Source organism: Anopheles merus, chromosome 2R, assembly GCF_017562075.2.
Source record: "Anopheles merus strain MAF chromosome 2R, AmerM5.1, whole genome shotgun sequence".
NCBI classification, from domain to species: domain Eukaryota; kingdom Metazoa; phylum Arthropoda; class Insecta; order Diptera; family Culicidae; genus Anopheles; species Anopheles merus.
Genome location: NC_054082.1, coordinates 61,358,441 through 61,378,378, shown reverse-complemented (window position 1 = coordinate 61,378,378; position 19,938 = coordinate 61,358,441). Strand labels below are relative to the sequence as shown.

Here is a 19,938-nt window from a genome sequence, read left to right as displayed (position 1 = left end):
ATTTGGAAGAAAGCAACGTTATGCGTATCTGCCCACTTTCGCCTTCACAACGCGCATAAATGCAGGCTCCATATGCTGCTTCCGATGCATCACAGAAGGTATGTAGCTGAATACGCGCACCAGGTAGAAGCGCATAACGACTAACCTTGAATTCAGAGATGAGCTGCCAATCCTGTTGTATTGCTTTCCATTTCTTACAGATAGTATCTGGAACATACTCGTCCCAACCAGCTTTCTGCAACCATAATTCCTGCATCATCATCTTGGCCCGAATGACAATCGGGGAGATCAGGCCCAGCGGATCGAACATGCGAGCTACGTTAGATAGAATGGATCGCTTTGTCGGAATGGACACATCACTGGATATTGCGGATTCGAAAGATAAAACGTCATGCTCTGGCTCCCATGAAACACCAAGAGCCTTTACCGTCTCGTGTGGTAAGAATTGCCGCGCTGACTGTGTGCCGATTTGATCCGCATTTAAACCGGCGAGCACCTCGAGCTGATTGGATGTCCACTTTCGCAGCTCGAAGCCGCCTTTGGCGAGCAATTGAGAAAGCTCGATTCGTAACTGGCGAGCATTTTCGATGGAATCAGCACCACCGATGAAATCGTCAACGTAGAAATTAGCTTTCAAAGCAGCTGAAGCATTGGGACAAGAGTCGCCCTCATCGTTTGCAAGCTGCAGCAATGTTCTGGTTGCTAAGAATGATGAGGGGGCTAAGCCATAGGTAACTGTATTCAGCTCAAAATATTCGATTGGCGAGTGAGGCGAAAATCGAAAGCAAATGCGTACAAATTTCCGGTCGTTAGGATGAAGCAATACTTGTCGATACATTTTCGCAATATCTCCAACAACGGCTACTTTATATGTGCGGAAGCGCAAAATTATGTCGAGCAGATCGTCCTGCACGACAGGACCGACGCATAACGCATCGTTTAGCGAAAAGCCGGTGGACGTCTTAGCTGAACCATCAAATACCACGCGAACCTTTGTTGTGGAGCTAGCGGCTTTGAACACGGGATGGTGAGGCAGATAATACGCGCGTTCGTCGTCGGAGGGGTTTTTTATGCGTGACATGTGCCCAAGCTCCAGATACTCACGCATAAAATCATGGTACGCCGCTTTTACCTTTTGATCTCGTTCTAACCTCCTTTCTAGCAAACTAAAACGCCTTAATGCTGCTGCCTTCGAAAGGCCAAGCTTATCATCGAAGTCTGCTTGTTTAGGTAAGCATACCAGATAACGACCAGCTTTGTCTCGCTGTGTTGTATCCTTGTAAAATTGCTCACATTTGCGATCCTCAGGAGAATAGCCATCGTTAACCTGTAGTTCTTCTACTTTCCAGAAACGCTCTATTGATTCTTCTAGTGAAACCATGCACACCACGGATGAAGTATGAAAAGTATTGGATGTTGCTGGCTGAGAGGTAGATGCGGATCCACTCACGACCCAGCCGAATACGCTCTCCATCAGGACTGGGAGATTTGATGACATTTTATATTGCGCCCCGCTTACAAAGAACGTGTGATAGTGCCGGGCACCGAGAATAATGTCGATCGGTGCCGACTTCTCGAAATGGGGGTCGGCGAACATAATATGTGGCGGTAATTTCCAGCCACTGGTGGACACATCATGTGCGGGCAAATCAGCAATAAGCTTCTCGACTATCAAAAACTCAACATTAATTGCATAAGGGCTCGTTCTGGAAGATACCGTGGTGCGCATCGATTTCCGCACCGGGGTGGCCGATTGACCAGCACCAATCAGTGTGATGTCGACCGTGCCCGATTTGATACCTAGCCGATTAGCAAAACGGCTACTCATCAAATCTGGCTGGGAGGCACTATCTAAAAGTGCGCGTGCAGGATGCATTATGCCATGCGCATCAACAATATTTACCAGTGCAGTTTGAAGCAGAACTTGTTCCGTAGTTTGCCTCAATGCTGCTGCATAAGTGCGTTGCGTGTTTGCCGTGTGATCGTCTGTGTTGTGTGTGTTGTGTACGGAAGCATTTTGCGCAGCTGACGTGTTCGCAGTGGAAAATGTGCCGTAATTTTGTGAAGAGTGTAAAAGCGAGTGGTGTGTTGAATTGCAGTGTCTGCACTTGTATTGCGATGAGCAATCACGCACACGGTGATTGTCGCGCAAACAATTCAAGCACAATTTCAGTGTCATTGTGTTTCGGTACCGTTCCTCCGGTGACATTTGCATGAAACGCGGGCATTTCGATAAGTTGTGATCGGAGTGGCATAAAGGGCATGTGCGTGTGTCGTGTGATGTTGACGGAAAGCTTGCTAAGCGCATAGGCGGAGCATGTTTATGTGCATAGTGCGTTTGGTTCACGGTAGAGGGAGCTTCGGTAATGTTTACCTGTAAGGTTTCCAACACTCGCATACGGCGCTGTAAAAATGCGATTAATCCTTCGTAACTAGGATTTTGGCTAGTTGAGGCATTTTCCTCCCAATCTCTTAATGTGGAGGTAGGCAATTTTGTGCACATTAAGTGTTCTAACAAGCAGCTCCATGCCTCCGTTTTTTCGCCTAGATGATTGAGAGTTTTCTTGTGACGCTCGAACTCGTCCACAAGATGGTGAAGGGTTGATGCACTCTCCTTCTTAACGGTGGCCATACCAAAAAGTGCTTGAAGATGCCGTTTCTTTAATAAATACTCATTCGAGTATCTTTCGGTGAGCATTTGCCATGCTAGCTCGTAATTGGCTGCGCTAATCGTGATTGCTTCGATCACCTTTGCGGCCTCGCCTTTCACGGAAGCTCGTAAATAATGAAACTTTTGTATCGGTGGTAGTTCCATATTTTCGTGAATTAATCCCTCAAAAGTGTCCCTATACGTGAGCCATTGCATGTAATCACCATCGAACTCAGGAAGTGAGATGGTGGGAAGCTTTATACCTGCCAACGGGTTGGTGTTTGGCGTTGTGCTTGCGGATCGCGGAACGTGCACCCGTTTAGCCTTCAAATGGGCTTCAAGGCGTATCAAACGCGAGCCGAAATCGTCTCGTAACGCGGCATTGTGACTTATCACTTCCTCGGTGGCCGCTGCATCTTCCAATTTGGCCTGAATTGCTTCCAAATCAACGGAAAGCTTCTGGACCCTTGCAATGCGAATATTGATTTCGATTGCATCCCGTTCCGGGTCAAATTCGGCCAAAAACTTTTCGTGCTTAGCCAATACTGCTAGTAACACTGTCCTTCTGGACGACAAAACGTTTATCGGAGCAGTCATAGTGCGGTTTGACAAAAAACGCTAAATTTCGCGGACACAGTGAACTTGGTCGATTGTGAGGCGACTAAAGCACAGTTACACGCGCGCAAACAGTGATTATCGCGAGAATAATTAAGATTTAGAAAACCAGATTCGTCTTAATCCTGGTCACGGCACCAATGTTTAATCTCACTATTTCGGATAATTTATTTTCCGCGTTTCGGTGTAACGTTCAAACCATTAATATTTACCAGCAGTTATTCGTTGTGTAGCAAAATTGAAAGAGAGCTTTATTTACGACATTCACTGTTATTTATAAACTACTCGATCGAGCCGAACACTCGAAATTGAACGAAGACTGTTCGTGTTTCGTTAAGCACGATATGAAGTGACAGGGCTTGCCTGAACAGAGGTTTTAGAAAAAACCCTAAAGTTTAAAAATGGAAGATACGAAGTTGGACTTTTGTGGAAAAAGATACGCATAAATTTCCGAACAGTCTCGACAATGCTATGTCAAGGTTGATTGGCATTGAAAAGAAACTAAATAGGGAACCGGAGCTAAAGGCATGGGCGATTAAGACATTCAACGAATATGTCGAAAAGGGTTACGCTAGAAAGCTTCAACCCTGGGAGGTAAACATAAAGCCATCCCATACATTTTACCTACCGCACTTCATCGTGGTAAATAAAAACAAAACACCTCCAAAACCAAGGCTCGTATTTGATGCGGCCGCTAAGGTAGGAGGGGAATCCCTTAACTCGGCCTTATTGGCAGGCCCAGACAGCACAACATCACTTTTCGGAATACTTGTGAGTTTTCGGGAAGGAAAGTTCGCCATCTGTGGAGACATCAAAGAAATGTTCCACCAGGTACAAATTAGAAAAGAAGACCAAGATGCGCAGCGTTTTTTGTGGAGGGAATGCGAAGACCGCAAACCCGATACATACGTAATGCAAGTAATGACATTCGGTTCGACATGCTCACCATCATGTGCGCAAGCGGCAAAGAACAGCAATGCATTACGTTTAAAGGACAAATACCCTTTAGCGCTTTCGCCAATAGTGAATCAACACTATGTCGACGATTATAACGATAGAATTTAGACTTATTCACTTATTTCAATTCTAAAATAACGCTTGTTGAAAGCTACCTTGGCCAAAAATTGAACGACGTTTACGCAACTGTAATGACCGAAATGTGCAAAATCGATAAGGCACTCATGGAAACAAAACTGACCTTAGCTCGACTAAACCCAAGCGAATTCGTTTCTACGCTAGTTAAACGATCTGGCTATACCGCAGTAGTAGCAGCAGAAGCATTATACGTGCTAGAATGCAAACCGGTTTACGTCACTTATGAAAAAAGAGAAGATTGCTATCAAGAAGTACCAGTAAACTACAACAACAAATCCATGTTTATGGCTCCAGTTACAAGAATACTCCAAAACCGGGGTAATCAAATAGCTTGCACATCGCTGTTACCCGCAAAATTCCTAATGAGTGGAAGATGGTATAACATTGATCATGGTATCAGGGAAACCACCGCGCTGCAACAAATAAACACAGACATCGTCACAACATGGTCCTGTACACCACTACCGAGCCTAATGGAAAGTGGTGTGTACGTATTGAAAGTCTCAAGAAAATGAAGGAAATGGTGTACGAACAAGGGGACAGAAAAATAGCGACTTCAGTATTATACAAAATGATAGCAGGTCAACATCCAAATCTTCAAGGGTTTAGATTCGAATCGCTTATATCTGAAAAGGTCGTAAACGAAGCATTTAACAAATATTGGAAAAAACTCATAAATTGGTCTACGTGGCTAGGAAATGTAACATCAACAGCGCTGGGTATTTACATAATAGCAAAAGCGCTAAAATTCATTATGGACACCATAATACACGGCAGAATATTATTCGAAATATATGGCTATGGTTGGCAGCTGCTAGCAGCCTTCTGGGATTCATTAACCAACTTTCTATCGCACCGCAGCCACAATAGGCAACAAACGTATGTCAACGACGAAGGACGCAACAATTTAACCAGCGATCGTCAACATCACAATCGAGTTGCACCGGAGAATCAACCAACGTACGGTTGGCGCGCCGCTCACCCAAACCAAATAGAATGTAGAAGCAACCAAACTGCAGCCAGAGAAGAACTAACGCCCGAAGAACCAAACGCCGTAAATACCACGCAAACATCACACGTCATCGCGCAAAGCATCACACCAGCGCAACGAAACCTCTTTGAACTGATGAAATTAAACTCTAGGTGAGCGATATATAGAGCAGATTAGAACACACATTACCCGATTAACAATAATGTCTCCACGATGTACTACCAGTCGCGTGAATCTGGTAAAACTAGCAGTTTTACGAGGGGCGGAATGTTGAGAACGCGACAATCCAGAGTTTTTATATTTCCTTCTAACCATAAAATAGACTAAAATACGATAGTTTAAAAGTACTCGAGAACAGACGTACCATCAAGGAGACAAACATAATGTTATCCTAAACCCTTCAAGTAGGGCCATCTGGTTTTTGACTTGCATTTTTTAGCAGTCCATTACTTCAATTCATTTCGAACCTATAACGGTTAACTTAGGATTACAGCATGCATGTGTGCCAAGCTAGACCAATTCCTTAGAAGCGTAGAAAAAATCTACATCCATTTTTCTCACGACCGTAAAATTGTTAAACCTAAATCACTCAAACGTAGATGCGTTAATAACATTAACCAGATCATGAATTCGAAAGTAATAAGTTCAAGTATTTGTCAATGATGCAATACATCCGGAACATGCACCACAGAATTCAAGTGTTAGGTACAGTCACGCCAAAAAGGGAAAACCACAACGCCTGCAATCAATGCAACAATTTGTTCTCACCAGAGAAAGCAATAAAAAAAGGGATCACATTTCCTTCAGGATAATGCTTGACATAAAACAGAACCAGAAAACCTCTCAGAAGAATGCGTAGGCGTGGCGAAAAGGGAACAGGCTAGCGACACGAACATATGCGTAAAAGGAAGATAAAATAACCTTTCCACAATAGAAGAATAGTATATAAGAATTCATTTTGATTCTGAATAAACACTTGCTATTTCTGAATTGAGAAAAGATCTGTGTGTCAGTGTCGGAAGTTCTTTTTTTCCTCGTCTTTAAAAGGTGGTACTGCCAGCGCGTTGGCAACGGACTCGATCTATCGTCTGATCGAGCCAAAAAAGGTTTTGTAAACGCCTCGAAGTTTTACATGGTGGCTCCAGAGAGGAGGTGTATTAACGCGCAAATACAACTCTAAGAGCGAATTCTCGCAAACGGTGTGCTGTCGCCAAAAGAACAGCAGTTCAGTTAAAGTGCAAGTGCAGTGTTAAAGTGCAAAGGCAGTTAACTAGCAGTGCTTTTATGAACAATAGTTTCCGGAAGCGTTTCAAGGGCAAGTGTTGTAACGCGTAAAGGAAAAATGCTACGAAGCTCCACAGTCGTAGCGTGAGTGAAAGAAAGCCATCTGACGACACACGCAAATCGGAGAATAGTCCCACGAAGGGTAAATCGTCAAATAACTATTACCTCGAAAATAGTTAAAAACGACTCCGAAGAAAACAGCTAGTGCAGATATTAGCTGATCTAAGCCGATTTACGAAACAAATCGAGCATCGAACACCGCATCAAGAGATAGCGGGAGGACAAAAGGTCCTACAAAAGTGCAATCAGCACGACTCGGTCAACCGAGAACGCAAATTCATCGCTGATTCATCAAGCATTTAAGATCATCGCAGATTCATTCGAAATAACTACGAGCCCGCTGCAAATTTTGCCTGGAGTAGGAAGCTCCTGTAACAACATCTTTACAAGGGAACGCGTCCGCTGAATCACCGAAAGTCATAACAACAAAACAGGTATTCAAGTAAGCAAACTTGAATCCAGGTGAGTCGTTCCAATTATTATTCAATTAAAACTTACGAAATATTTCAACTCGGAAATCATTTGATTTGTCCAAAATGTCGAAATATTTCGTTTCAAATCCAAACGGCCGCTGCCGCCTGTGTACGGAACAGGATGGAGATGTGCGGCATATAATCGCTTGCACTGATTGCGAAAGACAATTCCATCTCGCATGTGCAAAGTTGGATAAAAAACCTACGGATGTATGGTTCTGTATCCAATGCACTGAGATTAGGAAAGAAAAACTTAATCTTCATTCTATTCGTCAAGAAAGTGCTAGCACCTCGGTTGACGAAAAGGAAGATTTGTTGGAAGTTGCCTTAGGCCAACTAGCCCTGAGTCAGGCAAATTCGAACAAACAAATGCAGAAACTGATGCAGGTTGTAGCGAATCTAATGGCCCAAAAGGAATCGTCTCATACTGAGACAATCTTAAGACGCCAGTCTTTAATGCCGTTACCTAAATTTGGAGGAAGTCCAAAGGAATGGGCATTTTTTAAGAAAACGTTCGACGATACGAGCGAAGAGGGTAAATTCACCAATTTGGAAAATTTAACCCGTTTGAGACAATCCTTGTACGGCGCCGCATTGGATAATGTACGGCAACTGATAATGGAATCGGAAAATGTCAAGGAAATCATGAAAAGCTTAGAAACGGCCTATGGTGGACCATCTTTGGTTTACTCAGAATTATTGGCAGATTTGCACAAATTAAAAAAGGACTCGAAAACAATCGTGTCGGACATGGTAAAGGCACTAAACAAACTCGTGCTGGCAGCAAGGCTCATGAATATGCCTAGATACGTAGAGGACCATAGGTTAGTTATCGAGTTAACCGCGAAACTTCTTTACAACATCAAGATGGATCGCATGAAGTATTTAAATCAAGCAAAATCCGAGATGGACGTGCTGACTATAACTGACTTGACTGAATGGCTTAAGCCATATGCTATCGAACAGGAAATGATGAACACGATGCACGCACAAGAGCATTCCGATAGAGGGAATCTTCACGTTCACAATTCGGGAAAAATGCAAAAAACATTTTCTCCTAGAACGAGCGAAACCCTTGGGCAAAAGGGATCGCCTAATCCCGTACCACAAACGAGTGGACGTAAGGAACAGCCAAACAGGTTTAACAATAAACGTTGCCTAGTTTGCAATAAGGGACACGAGACAACTCGATGTTACGCCCTTGTAAATCAGAGCATTTCTGAACGGCTGAAAATAGCCATTAATAAACAGTTATGTCTGGGTTGTTTGAGTTCAAATACCCACAAGGCAGCTGAGTGCCGAAAGGCGCGCGAATGCGGAATTAAAGGTTGCGTAAAGAAGCATCATAGAATGCTTCACGACACCAACTTATCCGATAACACGCCTCCGCGCGAGGGTTTAAATCAAGAAGGTTTAAATAACCACCACGTCGTAGAACCGGTATCGTCCACGTTGTATCAAGTAGTTCCGGTAACACTGATAAACAATGACAAGTCCGTCGCGACACATGCCTTTTTAGATACGGGATCATCGCTTACCTTGTTAGATTCAGATGTGGCGGACTCACTGTCATTACAGGGAGAAAAGAGACCGCTTCAATTAATCTGGACACAAGAACAGCAGTCCAATCATGAGGACAGCCAAAGCGTACAAGTGAGAATCAAGGGGGTGACCAAGAAAGGGTACACCTTGAAGGGTGTCAGAACTGTTAAGAATCTGATGTTACCAACTCAAACGTTTAATTACTCGGAATTAAGCAAGCAATATCCACACCTAAAGAATCTTCCAATTAAAAACCTACAAGGAGTAAGGCCTTCCATGATTATCGACGTTGAGCATAATCATCTGCTATTAGGGTTAAAGCACAAGGTCGGCAAACCAGGGGAACCTATTGCCTCGCTTGCCCGTCTTGGCTGGATAATTCATGGAAAACCGCTTAACGAAGTCGGTACACACTTTTCACTGATGGTTCAGGAAATGGATGAATTACGTAAAATGATGTCCGATTATTTTTCAATAAAAGATTTCGGGGTTAAGCCAGTAGCGCAGTTACCCGAATCATTTGAAGAAAAAAGAGCTAAAGAGGTTGTTTAATCTCACTATTTTGATAATTTATTTTCCGCGTTTCGGTGTAACGTTCAAACCATTAATATTTACCAGCAGTTATTCGTTGTGTAGCAAAATTGAAAGAGAGCTTTATTTACGACATTCACTGTTATTTATAAACTACTCGATCGAGCCGAACACTCGAAATTGAACGAAGACTGTTCGTGTTTCGTTAAGCACGATATGAAGTGACAGGGCTTGCCTGAACATCCTCCCCCCCTTGATGAATGTCAACAATCCAAACAAAAACAATCAAAATAAACGGAAATTATGTGCATGTGCTCTCGTCGGCCTCTGCCACAGGTAAGATACAAATTTTTGTTATCGGACGAGTTACGATACCTTTTGATGTTTTCAGTGTTACTACCCGTGTCAGCTTGTCGTCTCCGGTGTGCACATGTACGATACGTGCGAGTGGCCAACGTGTTGGGGGGAGGAAATCGTCCTTCAGAATGACCAGTCTGCCAGGTAAGATGCTGTCGTTCCTCTTCGCCATGGTGTTATCGCGTTGCATCTCTTGCAGGTATTCCGTCGTCCAGTGTTTCCAGAAGCGTTGCACCATTACTTGCCACTTCTGCAAGTCGCTGAGGGTGCAGGAACGAAGGTGGGTGTAGTCCGGCTCGGGGACAGCATGCATCGATGTGCCCACGAGGAAATGCACTGGGGTAAGTGCCGATATATCGTTAGGGTCGTCTGACATAGGTAGGAGAGGCCGCGAGTTCATCGCCGCCTCAATCTGGTGTAGGACCGTTGTGTAGCCTTCGTAGGATAGTCGCGTGCTGCCTAACTGCCGAAAAAGGTGTCGCTTGGCGGTCTTCACAGCTGCTTCCCACAATCCGCCGAAGTGTGGTGTCTTGGGAGGGGTGAAGTGCCAATTGATACCGCGGTTAGTGCAATCTGTCACAATTAGATGTAGCTGCTGTTCATCGCGAAACATTTCGAACAGCTCGTGAAGCTCCCTCGCCGCGCCTTCGAAGTTTTTCCCGTTGTCCGAGTGTATGTGTGCCGGTAAACCGCGTCGTGCTGTGAATCTGTGTAATGCAGCTAAAAAACCAGCAGTAGTTAGATCACTTACCAGCTCCAAGTGTACGGCCTTAGTGGAAAAACAAACAAACACGCAGAGGTAGCATTTTCCCGGAGCGGCTCGTTTATGGGCTGGCTTCAGGTATAATGGACCGGCGTAATCCACTCCGGTAACACTAAAAGGCCGGCTGGGAGTGATGCGCTGCGCTGGAAGCTGTCCAAGTTGTTGCTGTTCAAGTGTCGGTCGCTGTCGAATGCACCGAAAACAATTTTGCACAATGTGCTTAACAAGATGCCTTCCATCTAACGGCCAAAACTCTTCGCGAATTCGAGATAAGAGCAGCCTTCCTCCTCCATGACGAAGCTCCTCGTGTTGATACTTTGCGATCAATTGCGCGAACGGATGTTTCTTGGGAAGCAAAACAGGGTGCTTCGCTTGGTAGGGAAGTTGAGATAGCCGTAAACGCCCCCCTACACGGATAATCCCTTGTTCGTCAAGGAATGGACTTAGTGCACGTAAAGGTGATTGCTTCATCACTTCGTTTCCCTTTTTGAGCTGCCCGAGTTCAGCTGAAAATGCATCCTGCTGTGCTAGGCGGCTTAACACAGTGTTTGCTGCTTCCATGTACTCGGGTGTGACGATTAAAGGTGCGGGGTGCTGTGCTGCTGTTCGCTGAGTGCGTGCCTTTTCCTTAGCGTTACGTGTGAAGCGAATGCAGTATGATACGATACGCAGCAATCGCTTGTAGCTAGAACACAACGCAAACCAAGGGTGATTAGTGGTTGTGTGTACAACGGCAGCACTCACCTGGCGAATCTCTAGATTCGTTTCGTTGGCTGGTTCTGGGTTAGAGTTGGGCCAGATGGAAGCGGGCAAAGATAGCCAATCCGGACCGAAGCTCCACAGTTTGCTTTTCAGGAAATCAGCGGCTGACGTGCCTCGTGAAACCAGATCAGCAGGATTAGACGCGCCGGGTACATGTCTCCACTGCCGCGGGTGTGAGTAATGCTGCACTTCAGATACCCGGTTAGCCACAAACGTTGCCCATGTGTTGGGTGTGGCGCTGATCCAGGTTAAGGTGATGGTGGAATCCGACCAAAAGAAAGACTCTGCAACGTTGATCCCCATCGCCTTCTTTACCCGGTGATGCAAGTGTGCTCCTAATACAGCAGCGCATAGTTCAAGGCGGGGCAGTGTGACGCGCTTGAGCGGTGCCACACGCGATTTGGAAGAAAGCAACGTTATGCGTATCTGCCCACTTTCGCCTTCACAACGCGCATAAATGCAGGCTCCATATGCTGCTTCCGATGCATCACAGAAGGTATGTAGCTGAATACGCGCACCAGGTAGAAGCGCATAACGACTAACCTTGAATTCAGAGATGAGCTGCCAATCCTGTTGTATTGCTTTCCATTTCTTACAGATAGTATCTGGAACATACTCGTCCCAACCAGCTTTCTGCAACCATAATTCCTGCATCATCATCTTGGCCCGAATGACAATCGGGGAGATCAGGCCCAGCGGATCGAACATGCGAGCTACGTTAGATAGAATGGATCGCTTTGTCGGAATGGACACATCACTGGATATTGCGGATTCGAAAGATAAAACGTCATGCTCTGGCTCCCATGAAACACCAAGAGCCTTTACCGTCTCGTGTGGTAAGAATTGCCGCGCTGACTGTGTGCCGATTTGATCCGCATTTAAACCGGCGAGCACCTCGAGCTGATTGGATGTCCACTTTCGCAGCTCGAAGCCGCCTTTGGCGAGCAATTGAGAAAGCTCGATTCGTAACTGGCGAGCATTTTCGATGGAATCAGCACCACCGATGAAATCGTCAACGTAGAAATTAGCTTTCAAAGCAGCTGAAGCATTGGGACAAGAGTCGCCCTCATCGTTTGCAAGCTGCAGCAATGTTCTGGTTGCTAAGAATGATGAGGGGGCTAAGCCATAGGTAACTGTATTCAGCTCAAAATATTCGATTGGCGAGTGAGGCGAAAATCGAAAGCAAATGCGTACAAATTTCCGGTCGTTAGGATGAAGCAATACTTGTCGATACATTTTTGCAATATCTCCAACAACGGCTACTTTATATGTGCGGAAGCGCAAAATTATGTCGAGCAGATCGTCCTGCACGACAGGACCGACGCATAACGCATCGTTTAGCGAAAAGCCGGTGGACGTCTTAGCTGAACCATCAAATACCACGCGAACCTTTGTTGTGGAGCTAGCGGCTTTGAACACGGGATGGTGAGGCAGATAATACGCGCGTTCGTCGTCGGAGGGGTTTTTTATGCGTGACATGTGCCCAAGCTCCAGATACTCACGCATAAAATCATGGTACGCCGCTTTTACCTTTTGATCTCGTTCTAACCTCCTTTCTAGCAAACTAAAACGCCTTAATGCTGCTGCCTTCGAAAGGCCAAGCTTATCATCGAAGTCTGCTTGTTTAGGTAAGCATACCAGATAACGACCAGCTTTGTCTCGCTGTGTTGTATCCTTGTAAAATTGCTCACATTTGCGATCCTCAGGAGAATAGCCATCGTTAACCTGTAGTTCTTCTACTTTCCAGAAACGCTCTATTGATTCTTCTAGTGAAACCATGCACACCACGGATGAAGTATGAAAAGTATTGGATGTTGCTGGCTGAGAGGTAGATGCGGATCCACTCACGACCCAGCCGAATACGCTCTCCATCAGGACTGGGAGATTTGATGACATTTTATATTGCGCCCCGCTTACAAAGAACGTGTGATAGTGCCGGGCACCGAGAATAATGTCGATCGGTGCCGACTTCTCGAAATGGGGGTCGGCGAACATAATATGTGGCGGTAATTTCCAGCCACTGGTGGACACATCATGTGCGGGCAAATCAGCAATAAGCTTCTCGACTATCAAAAACTCAACATTAATTGCATAAGGGCTCGTTCTGGAAGATACCGTGGTGCGCATCGATTTCCGCACCGGGGTGGCCGATTGACCAGCACCAATCAGTGTGATGTCGACCGTGCCCGATTTGATACCTAGCCGATTAGCAAAACGGCTACTCATCAAATCTGGCTGGGAGGCACTATCTAAAAGTGCGCGTGCAGGATGCATTATGCCATGCGCATCAACAATATTTACCAGTGCAGTTTGAAGCAGAACTTGTTCCGTAGTTTGCCTCAATGCTGCTGCATAAGTGCGTTGCGTGTTTGCCGTGTGATCGTCTGTGTTGTGTGTGTTGTGTACGGAAGCATTTTGCGCAGCTGACGTGTTCGCAGTGGAAAATGTGCCGTAATTTTGTGAAGAGTGTAAAAGCGAGTGGTGTGTTGAATTGCAGTGTCTGCACTTGTATTGCGATGAGCAATCACGCACACGGTGATTGTCGCGCAAACAATTCAAGCACAATTTCAGTGTCATTGTGTTTCGGTACCGTTCCTCCGGTGACATTTGCATGAAACGCGGGCATTTCGATAAGTTGTGATCGGAGTGGCATAAAGGGCATGTGCGTGTGTCGTGTGATGTTGACGGAAAGCTTGCTAAGCGCATAGGCGGAGCATGTTTATGTGCATAGTGCGTTTGGTTCACGGTAGAGGGAGCTTCGGTAATGTTTACCTGTAAGGTTTCCAACACTCGCATACGGCGCTGTAAAAATGCGATTAATCCTTCGTAACTAGGATTTTGGCTAGTTGAGGCATTTTCCTCCCAATCTCTTAATGTGGAGGTAGGCAATTTTGTGCACATTAAGTGTTCTAACAAGCAGCTCCATGCCTCCGTTTTTTCGCCTAGATGATTGAGAGTTTTCTTGTGACGCTCGAACTCGTCCACAAGATGGTGAAGGGTTGATGCACTCTCCTTCTTAACGGTGGCCATACCAAAAAGTGCTTGAAGATGCCGTTTCTTTAATAAATACTCATTCGAGTATCTTTCGGTGAGCATTTGCCATGCTAGCTCGTAATTGGCTGCGCTAATCGTGATTGCTTCGATCACCTTTGCGGCCTCGCCTTTCACGGAAGCTCGTAAATAATGAAACTTTTGTATCGGTGGTAGTTCCATATTTTCGTGAATTAATCCCTCAAAAGTGTCCCTATACGTGAGCCATTGCATGTAATCACCATCGAACTCAGGAAGTGAGATGGTGGGAAGCTTTATACCTGCCAACGGGTTGGTGTTTGGCGTTGTGCTTGCGGATCGCGGAACGTGCACCCGTTTAGCCTTCAAATGGGCTTCAAGGCGTATCAAACGCGAGCCGAAATCGTCTCGTAACGCGGCATTGTGACTTATCACTTCCTCGGTGGCCGCTGCATCTTCCAATTTGGCCTGAATTGCTTCCAAATCAACGGAAAGCTTCTGGACCCTTGCAATGCGAATATTGATTTCGATTGCATCCCGTTCCGGGTCAAATTCGGCCAAAAACTTTTCGTGCTTAGCCAATACTGCTAGTAACACTGTCCTTCTGGACGACAAAACGTTTATCGGAGCAGTCATAGTGCGGTTTGACAAAAAACGCTAAATTTCGCGGACACAGTGAACTTGGTCGATTGTGAGGCGACTAAAGCACAGTTACACGCGCGCAAACAGTGATTATCGCGAGAATAATTAAGATTTAGAAAACCAGATTCGTCTTAATCCTGGTCAAGGCACCAATGTTTAATCTCACTATTTCGGATAATTTATTTTCCGCGTTTCGGTGTAACGTTCAAACCATTAATATTTACCAGCAGTTATTCGTTGTGTAGCAAAATTGAAAGAGAGCTTTATTTACGACATTCACTGTTATTTATAAACTACTCGATCGAGCCGAACACTCGAAATTGAACGAAGACTGTTCGTGTTTCGTTAAGCACGATATGAAGTGACAGGGCTTGCCTGAACAGAGGTTTTAGAAAAAACCCTAAAGTTTAAAAATGGAAGATACGAAGTTGGACTTTTGTGGAAAAAGATACGCATAAATTTCCGAACAGTCTCGACAATGCTATGTCAAGGTTGATTGGCATTGAAAAGAAACTAAATAGGGAACCGGAGCTAAAGGCATGGGCGATTAAGACATTCAACGAATATGTCGAAAAGGGTTACGCTAGAAAGCTTCAACCCTGGGAGGTAAACATAAAGCCATCCCATACATTTTACCTACCGCACTTCATCGTGGTAAATAAAAACAAAACACCTCCAAAACCAAGGCTCGTATTTGATGCGGCCGCTAAGGTAGGAGGGGAATCCCTTAACTCGGCCTTATTGGCAGGCCCAGACAGCACAACATCACTTTTCGGAATACTTGTGAGTTTTCGGGAAGGAAAGTTCGCCATCTGTGGAGACATCAAAGAAATGTTCCACCAGGTACAAATTAGAAAAGAAGACCAAGATGCGCAGCGTTTTTTGTGGAGGGAATGCGAAGACCGCAAACCCGATACATACGTAATGCAAGTAATGACATTCGGTTCGACATGCTCACCATCATGTGCGCAAGCGGCAAAGAACAGCAATGCATTACGTTTAAAGGACAAATACCCTTTAGCGCTTTCGCCAATAGTGAATCAACACTATGTCGACGATTATAACGATAGAATTTAGACTTATTCACTTATTTCAATTCTAAAATAACGCTTGTTGAAAGCTACCTTGGCCAAAAATTGAACGACGTTTACGCAACTGTAATGACCGAAATGTGCAAAATCGATAAGGCACTCATGGAAACAAAACTGACCTTAGCTCGACTAAACCCAAGCGAATTCGTTTCTACGCTAGTTAAACGATCTGGCTATACCGCAGTAGTAGCAGCAGAAGCATTATACGTGCTAGAATGCAAACCGGTTTACGTCACTTATGAAAAAAGAGAAGATTGCTATCAAGAAGTACCAGTAAACTACAACAACAAATCCATGTTTATGGCTCCAGTTACAAGAATACTCCAAAACCGGGGTAATCAAATAGCTTGCACATCGCTGTTACCCGCAAAATTCCTAATGAGTGGAAGATGGTATAACATTGATCATGGTATCAGGGAAACCACCGCGCTGCAACAAATAAACACAGACATCGTCACAACATGGTCCTATACACCACTACCGAGCCTAATGGAAAGTGGTGTGTACGTATTGAAAGTCTCAAGAAAATGAAGGAAATGGTGTACGAACAAGGGGACAGAAAAATAGCGACTTCAGTATTATACAAAATGATAGCAGGTCAACATCCAAATCTTCAATGGTTTAGATTCGAATCGCTTATATCTGAAAAGGTCGTAAACGAAGCATTTAACAAATATTGGAAAAAACTCATAAATTGGTCTACGTGGCTAGGAAATGTAACATCAACAGCGCTGGGTATTTACATAATAGCAAAAGCGCTAAAATTCATTATGGACACCATAATACACGGCAGAATATTATTCGAAATATATGGCTATGGTTGGCAGCTGCTAGCAGCCTTCTGGGATTCATTAACCAACTTTCTATCGCACCGCAGCCACAATAGGCAACAAACGTATGTCAACGACGAAGGACGCAACAATTTAACCAGCGATCGTCAACATCACAATCGAGTTGCACCGGAGAATCAACCAACGTACGGTTGGCGCGCCGCTCACCCAAACCAAATAGAATGTAGAAGCAACCAAACTGCAGCCAGAGAAGAACTAACGCCCGAAGAACCAAACGCCGTAAATACCACGCAAACATCACACGTCATCGCGCAAAGCATCACACCAGCGCAACGAAACCTCTTTGAACTGATGAAATTAAACTCTAGGTGAGCGATATATAGAGCAGATTAGAACACACATTACCCGATTAACAATAATGTCTCCACGATGTACTACCAGTCGCGTGAATCTGGTAAAACTAGCAGTTTTACGAGGGGCGGAATGTTGAGAACGCGACAATCCAGAGTTTTTATATTTCCTTCTAACCATAAAATAGACTAAAATACGATAGTTTAAAAGTACTCGAGAACAGACGTACCATCAAGGAGACAAACATAATGTTATCCTAAACCCTTCAAGTAGGGCCATCTGGTTTTTGACTTGCATTTTTTAGCAGTCCATTACTTCAATTCATTTCGAACCTATAACGGTTAACTTAGGATTACAGCATGCATGTGTGCCAAGCTAGACCAATTCCTTAGAAGCGTAGAAAAAATCTACATCCATTTTTCTCACGACCGTAAAATTGTTAAACCTAAATCACTCAAACGTAGATGCGTTAATAACATTAACCAGATCATGAATTCGAAAGTAATAAGTTCAAGTATTTGTCAATGATGCAATACATCCGGAACATGCACCACAGAATTCAAGTGTTAGGTACAGTCACGCCAAAAAGGGAAAACCACAACGCCTGCAATCAATGCAACAATTTGTTCTCACCAGAGAAAGCAATAAAAAAAGGGATCACATTTCCTTCAGGATAATGCTTGACATAAAACAGAACCAGAAAACCTCTCAGAAGAATGCGTAGGCGTGGCGAAAAGGGAACAGGCTAGCGACACGAACATATGCGTAAAAGGAAGATAAAATAACCTTTCCACAATAGAAGAATAGTATATAAGAATTCATTTTGATTCTGAATAAACACTTGCTATTTCTGAATTGAGAAAAGATCTGTGTGTCAGTGTCGGAAGTTCTTTTTTTCCTCGTCTTTAAAAGGTGGTACTGCCAGCGCGTTGGCAACGGACTCGATCTATCGTCTGATCGAGCCAAAAAAGGTTTTGTAAACGCCTCGAAGTTTTACATGGTGGCTCCAGAGAGGAGGTGTATTAACGCGCAAATACAACTCTAAGAGCGAATTCTCGCAAACGGTGTGCTGTCGCCAAAAGAACAGCAGTTCAGTTAAAGTGCAAGTGCAGTGTTAAAGTGCAAAGGCAGTTAACTAGCAGTGCTTTTATGAACAATAGTTTCCGGAAGCGTTTCAAGGGCAAGTGTTGTAACGCGTAAAGGAAAAATGCTACGAAGCTCCACAGTCGTAGCGTGAGTGAAAGAAAGCCATCTGACGACACACGCAAATCGGAGAATAGTCCCACGAAGGGTAAATCGTCAAATAACTATTACCTCGAAAATAGTTAAAAACGACTCCGAAGAAAACAGCTAGTGCAGATATTAGCTGATCTAAGCCGATTTACGAAACAAATCGAGCATCGAACACCGCATCAAGAGATAGCGGGAGGACAAAAGGTCCTACAAAAGTGCAATCAGCACGACTCGGTCAACCGAGAACGCAAATTCATCGCTGATTCATCAAGCATTTAAGATCATCGCAGATTCATTCGAAATAACTACGAGCCCGCTGCAAATTTTGCCTGGAGTAGGAAGCTCCTGTAACAACATCTTTACAAGGGAACGCGTCCGCTGAATCACCGAAAGTCATAACAACAAAACAGGTATTCAAGTAAGCAAACTTGAATCCAGGTGAGTCGTTCCAATTATTATTCAATTAAAACTTACGAAATATTTCAACTCGGAAATCATTTGATTTGTCCAAAATGTCGAAATATTTCGTTTCAAATCCAAACGGCCGCTGCCGCCTGTGTACGGAACAGGATGGAGATGTGCGGCATATAATCGCTTGCACTGATTGCGAAAGACAATTCCATCTCGCATGTGCAAAGTTGGATAAAAAACCTACGGATGTATGGTTCTGTATCCAATGCACTGAGATTAGGAAAGAAAAACTTAATCTTCATTCTATTCGTCAAGAAAGTGCTAGCACCTCGGTTGACGAAAAGGAAGATTTGTTGGAAGTTGCCTTAGGCCAACTAGCCCTGAGTCAGGCAAATTCGAACAAACAAATGCAGAAACTGATGCAGGTTGTAGCGAATCTAATGGCCCAAAAGGAATCGTCTCATACTGAGACAATCTTAAGACGCCAGTCTTTAATGCCGTTACCTAAATTTGGAGGAAGTCCAAAGGAATGGGCATTTTTTAAGAAAACGTTCGACGATACGAGCGAAGAGGGTAAATTCACCAATTTGGAAAATTTAACCCGTTTGAGACAATCCTTGTACGGCGCCGCATTGGATAATGTACGGCAACTGATAATGGAATCGGAAAATGTCAAGGAAATCATGAAAAGCTTAGAAACGGCCTATGGTGGACCATCTTTGGTTTACTCAGAATTATTGGCAGATTTGCACAAATTAAAAAAGGACTCGAAAACAATCGTGTCGGACATGGTAAAGGCACTAAACAAACTCGTGCTGGCAGCAAGGCTCATGAATATGCCTAGATACGTAGAGGACCATAGGTTAGTTATCGAGTTAACCGCGAAACTTCTTTACAACATCAAGATGGATCGCATGAAGTATTTAAATCAAGCAAAATCCGAGATGGACGTGCTGACTATAACTGACTTGACTGAATGGCTTAAGCCATATGCTATCGAACAGGAAATGATGAACACGATGCACGCACAAGAGCATTCCGATAGAGGGAATCTTCACGTTCACAATTCGGGAAAAATGCAAAAAACATTTTCTCCTAGAACGAGCGAAACCCTTGGGCAAAAGGGATCGCCTAATCCCGTACCACAAACGAGTGGACGTAAGGAACAGCCAAACAGGTTTAACAATAAACGTTGCCTAGTTTGCAATAAGGGACACGAGACAACTCGATGTTACGCCCTTGTAAATCAGAGCATTTCTGAACGGCTGAAAATAGCCATTAATAAAC

At 44.3% G+C, this 19,938-nt stretch overlaps 2 protein-coding genes across 2 annotated transcripts; both read left to right on the top strand.

Moving 5' to 3' along the window:
• On the top strand, nucleotides 1–618 carry LOC121589551. Its single transcript, XM_041908547.1, has 2 exons — nucleotides 1–98; nucleotides 201–618. Exons 1-2 carry the CDS (start codon nucleotides 60–62, stop codon nucleotides 471–473), a joined length of 312 nt encoding a protein of 103 aa, XP_041764481.1. The 5' UTR covers nucleotides 1–59; the 3' UTR covers nucleotides 474–618.
• A 10,903-nt stretch (nucleotides 619–11,521) lies between these two features.
• On the top strand, nucleotides 11,522–12,139 carry LOC121589550. Its single transcript, XM_041908546.1, has 2 exons — nucleotides 11,522–11,619; nucleotides 11,722–12,139. Exons 1-2 carry the CDS (start codon nucleotides 11,581–11,583, stop codon nucleotides 11,992–11,994), a joined length of 312 nt encoding a protein of 103 aa, XP_041764480.1. The 5' UTR covers nucleotides 11,522–11,580; the 3' UTR covers nucleotides 11,995–12,139.
• The last annotated feature ends 7,799 nt before the right edge of the window (nucleotides 12,140–19,938 follow it).

Excerpts from the sequence above, each read along its gene's own strand:
- LOC121589551 (XM_041908547.1), top strand. The coding sequence starts at position 60 with ATGCAGGCTCCATATGCTGCTTCCGATGCATCACAGAAG. Across the intron at positions 99-200 it reads CTTCCGATGCATCACAGAAG|ATAGTATCTGGAACATACTC; the intron begins GTATGTAGCTGA and ends CATTTCTTACAG.
- LOC121589550 (XM_041908546.1), top strand. The coding sequence starts at position 11,581 with ATGCAGGCTCCATATGCTGCTTCCGATGCATCACAGAAG. Across the intron at positions 11,620-11,721 it reads CTTCCGATGCATCACAGAAG|ATAGTATCTGGAACATACTC; the intron begins GTATGTAGCTGA and ends CATTTCTTACAG.